This window comes from Argentina silus (assembly GCF_951799395.1).
Source record: "Argentina silus genome assembly, chromosome: 15".
Classification (NCBI taxonomy): domain Eukaryota; kingdom Metazoa; phylum Chordata; class Actinopteri; order Argentiniformes; family Argentinidae; genus Argentina; species Argentina silus.
Window position 1 is genome coordinate 540,326 of NC_139669.1, and position 7,500 is coordinate 547,825.

The 7,500-nt window shown below is 48.1% G+C and overlaps 2 protein-coding genes across 2 annotated transcripts in view; one reads left to right on the forward strand and one right to left on the reverse strand.

Annotated features, from left to right (window-relative positions):
- tbc1d2 (TBC1 domain family, member 2) overlaps positions 1-2,341 on the forward strand; it is a 16,857-nt gene extending 14,516 nt beyond the window's left edge. The window contains exons 13-16 of the mRNA XM_083686615.1: positions 1-69; positions 234-419; positions 876-997; positions 2,135-2,341. The exon at positions 1-69 is cut by the window's left edge and continues 52 nt beyond it. Of these exons, the coding sequence (XP_083542741.1) occupies positions 1-69; positions 234-419; positions 876-997; positions 2,135-2,339 (582 nt within the window). The 3' untranslated portion in view covers positions 2,340-2,341. The remainder of the gene's footprint in view (positions 70-233; positions 420-875; positions 998-2,134) is intronic.
- Positions 2,342-6,243: 3,902 nt separating this feature from the next.
- slc44a1b (solute carrier family 44 member 1b) overlaps positions 6,244-7,500 on the reverse strand; it is a 17,637-nt gene continuing 16,380 nt past the window's right edge. Inside the window, 1 exon segment of the mRNA XM_083685574.1 lies at positions 6,244-7,500. This exon segment is cut by the window's right edge and continues 75 nt beyond it. The gene's annotated coding sequence lies outside the window, so the exon portion shown is untranslated.

The window sequence follows — 7,500 nt, forward strand, 5'->3', positions numbered from 1 at the left end:
TGTCTGGTGGCTGTGGTGGAGGCCATCATCCCACAGGACTATTACACCAAGACCCTCATTGCCTCCCAGGTCAGAAACACCCGTCTATACCCAGATAATACAGATAGAACGTGTTTGATACCGTTCCTTATTCCGTCCCAGGCGTACGATGCGTCCGTATCCCTCCGCCAAACAGACATATGACTCCCCTACAGACTAGTGTGTGAGCCTCTGTGTGCGTGTCCCTCCGCCAGGCGGACCAGCGCGTGCTGAAGGAGTTCCTGGGGGAGAAGGTGCCCCGGCTGGCCGCCCACCTGGAGCAGCACAACGTGGACGTTTCCCTCATCACCTTCAACTGGTTCCTGGTGGTCTTCGTGGAGAGCCTGCCCAGCGACATCCTGCTGAGGGTCTGGGACGCCTTCCTCTACGAGGGCACCAAGGTACCCTAGGCCCTTAAACCTACACCCTAAACCCTAACTACTACACCCTAACCCCTACCCCTTCCTCTATGAGGGCACCAAGGTATCCTAAACCCTAGGCCCTTAAACCTACACCCTAGACCCTAACTACTACACCCTAAGCCCTAAACCCTAGGCCCTTAAACCTACACCCTAAGCCCTAAACCCTTAAACCTACACCCTATACACTAAGCCCTAAACCCTAGGCCCTTAAACCTACACCCTAACTACTACACCCTATACCCTAAGTCCTAAACCTACACCCTATACCCTTGGCCGTACAACCTTCAGCCTAGGCCCTAACCCCCAGACCCAGCGACATCCTTCTGAGGGTCTGGGACGCCTTCCTTTACGAGGGTGTAGGCCCTTAAACCTACACCCTAACATGGTATAGTGTAGGCCCGGCCCTGTTCTGACCCGTGTGGTCTGTGAGCGCAGGTTATCTTCCGCTACGCCCTGGCGCTGTTCAAGTACAAGGAGGAAGACATCTTAAAGATCAACGACAACGTGGAGATCTACCAGTACCTGCGCTTCTTCACCAAGACCATCACCGACGGCAGGTCAGGCCACAACGGTCACTGTGTGGAGGAGTGTGTGTGTGTGTGTGTGTATGTGCGTACATGCGTGCGTCTGCATGCGTCACTGTGTGTGCGAGCGTTGGACGATAGATTTCTGTGTGAGTTATATATAGTCCAGAAAGGCCATGGGTTTAACTTGGTCACTTTGGATGAAAGCTTTTGCGATATAAACAAATTGTTATTTCATGAGGTATGGGCGCCCATGTCATAACAAACCAAACCAAGCAGTAAATCAGTTGAAACAATGACACAAACAGTCACTTTCTGCACTGTTTTATAACCTCCAGCCACTGGATTCAACTGTTATTTATATAACTCCCCTGTACGGATCCCTCTCTCTCTCTCTCTCTCTCTCTCTCTCTCTCTCTCTCTCTCTCTCTCTCTCTCTCTCTCTCTCTCTCTCTCTCTCTCTCTCTCTCTCTCTCTCCCTCTCCCTCTCCCCTGGCCTATTTTAGTGTGGCGTTGCTAGCATAGCGGAACAGACAGTGAAGCTATTTTTACCAGAGACAGACTTCAGCATTTATAATTCAGAAAGCAGCAGCAGCAGCAGGAGCAGCCAGGGAAGAACTGCTACGTCTTTAACACGTCAGAGAACACTGGAGACGGGAGAGAGGATGGGAGAGGATCTTCTCTGTCCTGCCTGCCTGTCTGTCTGCCTGCCTACCTGTCTGTCTATCCTGCCTGTCTGTCTATCCTGCCTGTCTGTCTTTTTTTCCTGCCTGTCTGTCTGTCCTGCCTGTCTGTCTATCTATCCTGTCTGTCTATCCTGCCTGCCTGTCTGTCTGTTATACTGTATCTCTCAACACAGAGAAGACAGGACAGAGATGACATGTTGCTCTGTATGAAATGTGCTGCATAAAGTTTGATTTAATTTGATTGGCTCTGTCTGTCTGTGGTCTCCAGACACTGATCAAATGCATGTTGTTTCCTCAACCACACACAGATGAGGCTCATTTTCACTTTATTCAGAAATCATTGAAAATAAATGCACTGTTTGTAATCGTTGAATCGTATTTTTCAATTTCCTTCCTGAATTGAAATCCCACTGACCCCTGCCCTGCCCTGCCTCCCTCCTCTGCCCCGCCCTCCTGCCTCTCTGCCCCGCCCTCCTGCCTCCAGGAAGCTGACCAACATGGCCTTTGTGGACATGAACCCGTTCCCACGGCGACTGCTGCGAAACCGGCGTGCAGTACACCTGGAGCACCTGCAGGGGGAGCTGAGGGAGCTGGAGGCCCAGCAGAGAGAGTTTGTTACTGAGAGCGCCGAGCGCAAAGACAAGGACCTGACGGACACCATGATCAGTGAGGACGATGAGGAGCTGTAGTGGGGGGGTCCGGGGGGTCCGGGGAGGGGGGGTGGAGTGGAACTGTGGAGGTGGGGGGGGGGGAGCTGTAGTGGGGGGAGTCAGGGATGAGGGGGGGAGACAGACGAGGAACTGTAGGGGGGGGGGGAGGGGTCGAGGGTTAGTGCTCCTTGAGGAAAACCCACCCACCTGGTGGCTCCATAACTCAGACCCTGTCCAAAGTTACAGGTTCTCACAGGAGCATGTAGTAGCAGACTGTACACACACCGCCTGTACACACACCGCCTGTACACACACCGCCTGTACACACAACGCCTGTACACACACCGCCTTAGGAACTAAAGCCAAAGATGAACAGGTAGAAATCCTCAGTGTATTCAATGTTGACTTCACGCATCATATTCTGCACCTGATGTAATGTACTCTACTGTGTGTACCGCAATGTTTCTGTGTGAGGGCGTTACAATATGATTGACTTGTCGAAAAAGCACATAGAAGATGTATGAGAGAAAACTGTGATGAACTGTATGTATGTTCTCTATATGTGTGTCTTACACTGGTGTGACTGTTGTTTCATATAAATATGTCATAAATATGTCATAAGCTGTTTTATAACATTTCTGGGTATTATTTATAATGGATGTTTTAACCAAGGGAGGCTACTGGAGGTTTGATGCCATTCCTTATCCCATTCCATGCATAACAACAAGCCCGTCCTCTGATTTCTACCTCCACTAGCCTCCCCTGGCAGCCTCCCCTGGCTGTCACCATTCCAGTCTGTGAAACACACACAGCAGATCCTGTACATAGAACAGAAGACAGACAAGACAGTCAAGATCAAAGATTTTCCATTTTATTACTTTTTTTTAAAAACAAATATACATAAGAAATAATAAATATAAAAATCAACCCCCCCCACCCCCCCACAAAAAAAAGAAAGGTTGTCCATTGTTCCAAAGAGCCTGTTTTGCTGTGGAGTCGAGCCCAACACCCCCAGAGACTGATGCTGCTGCCCAGCCAGAGTAACAGTGTGTTCTGCCAGGGACTGTTCCCCCCGTTCCCCATGTGACCAGAACAGACGCACGGTTTCCAAGAAACGGAGAGCAGAGAAAGTCGACTCGCATCTCAAAACCCGTCCAAACGGCGCCCTGGCCGCAGGGTAGAGCTGAGGTTCTGGACGCTGTCGGGGTTTAGGTCAGGTGGACCTCACGCCCTGACGACCTCACACCCTACACAGAACGAGGAGCAGGAAGACCTAACCCAGGACTAACACGTGCACATCGTCTATGGTAGGATTATCAACTCCGGTCGTCAGGACACCTGCGGTGGCTCCACGGTTTTTGTTAGCGCCCTGCTCTGACACACCTGATTCAACCAATTTACCACAGTCGTAGACGCGCGTGTTAGTGCTGAGCAGGAACAAAAGCATGCACACCCTGTGTGTCCTGTTCAGCACCAGAGTTGATAAACCTGGTCTATGGTCCTTGGTTTAGAGAGAGCTAGTGGCTTTTAACACTGTAGCTAACACTGGCGCTAGAACACGGGACTAGCTCTAGAACACTGGATTGATGGTTCTAGAACACGGGACTGGCTCTAGAACCTGGACTGATGGTTCTAGAACACTGGACTGGCCCTAGAACACTGGACTGGTTCTAGAACATGGTTCTAGAACACTGGACTGGCTCTAGAACATGGCTCTAGAATGCAGGACTAGCTCTAGATCTCTGTAGTAGCTCTAGAACACGTGACCGGGTCTCCCCTCTACGCAGGGTGTTCTGTGTCTGACTACCCCACATGGCCTGGTCTGACAGCTGGTCTCAGAGCAGCCGCTACAGACCTGTTCAACAACAACAACAACAATAACAACAACAACAGAAAGTAGAAATGAATCAGAACAGCTAGTGTTGGTCCCACCAGCCTGTCAGCACGGTGTGACACACAGCGCCCGTGTCTGGACGTCCGTCAGCGTGCGACTGGTCGGGTTTGGCAAACGTCACGGTTTAATGGCCGGGGGTGGCGCTGCACAGGCAGACACAAGGCCTAGAGAGAGTCACTGTCTGTCACCACGCGTTTCTACGCTGAGAGTCACTGTCTGTCACCACGCGTTTCTACGCTGAGAGTCACTGTCTGTCACGGTGTCTTTCTACGCGGTGACATCAGCAGAGTAAGTCTTGGTCTTCTACAATGGACACACACATGAATGACCTGTCGGCCCGGACCCGGTCGGGGGTCTGGCCTGGGTCTAGAAGTGTTGACAGATATGCAGTTAGGAGAGTTATGGAGAGTTATCTGGTCCGCCCTGTGTCCTTCATTGGTTCCACTAGACTCAGGCAGGCTGTGGGGGGCAGGTCTGCCCCCAGCGGGGGTCCTCTACCCTCCTCTAAAACATCTAAGAAACGTCTCTACACTCTGACTGACCTGGCTAAACACACGTCTCAACTATAAATACTTTACATATATCTTAAATTGATCTCAGTGTTGACAATGAAAACCATCTTAGTAGTGCAATTCTTAACATGCTTTGCGCATTAGAGTTTTGTGGCAACGATAATTCGGTTTTCGACCATAAATTATTATTTATTTATTTATTTTCAACATACATGCTCTTAATATCTCCTAGCTACGTCTTAGTGTTGCGGTCTAGTGAGTGTTCCAGACAAACACCAACAAGACCAGTTTAGTTTTCCTGTTTTTCAAACATCGACACGTACTCTTGTGAAGGATGATGCTTGTCTTTCTCTCGCTCGCTCGGATAGGCTGAAAACGAAAGGTTGTCATGGGAACAGTCACAGCCGTGGAACATACCCGACTTCGCCACGTCACAACATCAGACCACAGGAAACACGATGTCAGTCTCATCAACACGTTAATAACAAACGTTCTGTTTACAAAATAACTGCATACATCATGATGTGCAATTCATACCGTTCTGAACCCCCCAGCGTGCGCACACACACACACACACACACACACACACACACACACACATAAAAAGTAGCATTTTCTGATACTCTAAGACGAAATGAAAAGAAAACAAAAAGCCAAAGCAGGGACAGAGTTGTGTCAGTATTCTACTGAACTAACCCTAACTAACCCTAACCCAATCTACTGAACTAACCCTAACCCTAACCCAATCTACTGAACTAACCCTAACCCAATCTACTGAACTAACCCTAACCCAATCTACTGAACTAACCCTAACTAACCCTAACCCAATCTACTGAACTAACCCTAACTAACCCTAACCCAATCTACTGAACTAACCCTAACCCAATCTACTGAACTAACCCTAACCCAATCTACTGAACTAACCCTAACCCTAACCCAATCTACTGAACTAACCCTAACCCTAACCCAATCTACTGAACTAACCCTAACTAACCCTAACCCTAACCCAATCTACTGAACTAACCCTAACCCAATCTACTGAACTAACCCTAACCCAATCTACTGAACTAACCCTAACCCAATCTACTGAACTAACCCTAACCCTAACCCAATCTACTGAACTAACCCTAACCCAATCTACTGAACTAACCCTAACCCAATCTACTGAACTAACCCTAACCCAATCTACTGAACTAACCCTAACCCTAACCCAATCTACTGAACTAACCCTAACCCTAACCCAATCTACTGAACTAACCCTAACCCAATCTACTGAACTAACCCTAACCCAATCTACTGAACTAACCCTAACCCTAACCCAATCTACTGCGGAAAACAAGTCAGGACTTTTTTAAGGCTTACAGCACTTCTACACCCCACCCCACCCCATTCAACCCTCGGGTAGTCGCGTCACTAACCAGTAAGCCCCAGCAGGGGGCACAAGCCTACTGAGGAGGATAAGGCAAAGTGTGAGTTAGTGTGTGTGTCCCCCCTCCTCCGCCCGCCCCCCCTCCCCCCCACCTCACCTCACTAACAACACAGACATGGTACACCAAGAAATGTTGTCTTGACAAAATGGAGTGAAAGTAGGAAGACTTATTTTGTAACTGACGGTGTTGTGTTATTGCTGACTGTCTGTCTGTCTGAATCCTCTCACCAGGTCAGCTGTCCATCACTCCAAATAACAACTGACTCAGTGACTCGATGAATGAACTGAGAGAGTCAATGAACTGGACTCTGTTCAACACTAAATGAATCAAGTCAAATCCAATGAATCAAAGCGAATCAGGTGGATGAGTTGGTTCAGTGTTCAGAGAAACAACAGACTCTGCAGCCCTCTAAAGCCGTTCCCATCCTAACCTCCAGGAGTCCCACTCCTAGTCCACTATGAGCCCAGGCTCCTGTAGGAGGGGGATGATTCAGGGCAGGACAGCCTCCTCACTCCTAGTCCACTATGAGCCCAGGCTCCTGTAGGAGGGGGATGATTCAGGGCAGGACAGCCTCCTCACTCCTGTCCCTTCTGACAATAGGAACTAAAGGTCTCCCACCACCTGTTGTGGTAAGATCCCATCCTGTCTGTGTCTCTTTGTCTCTCAGCATCCAAAAAAACAAAGGAAAACAGAAGAAAACAAAAAATCACAGTCATCCATGAAAAGAAGCATCCATTTGAGTTCACAACACTCAGAAGTTAGCTGCAACATAAAAAGACCCCCCCACACACACATACATACAAATACACACACACACACACACACTTATTCTGATAAAAACACATTTTCATTTCAAAACACAACAACACGCTCTCAGGGTGCAGACGGAATCCAAAATGCAACGGTGTGACTCTGACATACTTTAAGTTTTCAGTGGTTGATTAAAATCACACAATCTAAGTGCTTCATCGCTGCTGCTGCTGCTGATGATGATGTTGATGGTGAGGAGGAGGATCTCTTCGACAGGGTCGAAGTTCCAACAGAAAAACAAAAAACGGCAAACTCGTTATGTAAAAACACGTTAACGACCCAAACGTGATTCAAGACATATTTTAGTACGGTGTGTTTCGACTAGATGGCGAATAGTTTTTTTTTCCTTTTTAGTCTTATAAAAGAGGACATCACTACGAAAAATGCATCAGCCTTTCAAAATATGCAGCGCTTCCATATAAAGTGCTTCATTACATTGTTATTTGTTCAACGTTTTTTTTTTTACAGTTTCTTATTAAAATATTGTATTCCCTGGAGTGAAACCATAGTAAACATGTTACACATTGGTAAAAATAAACATTTTGGAATGTCTT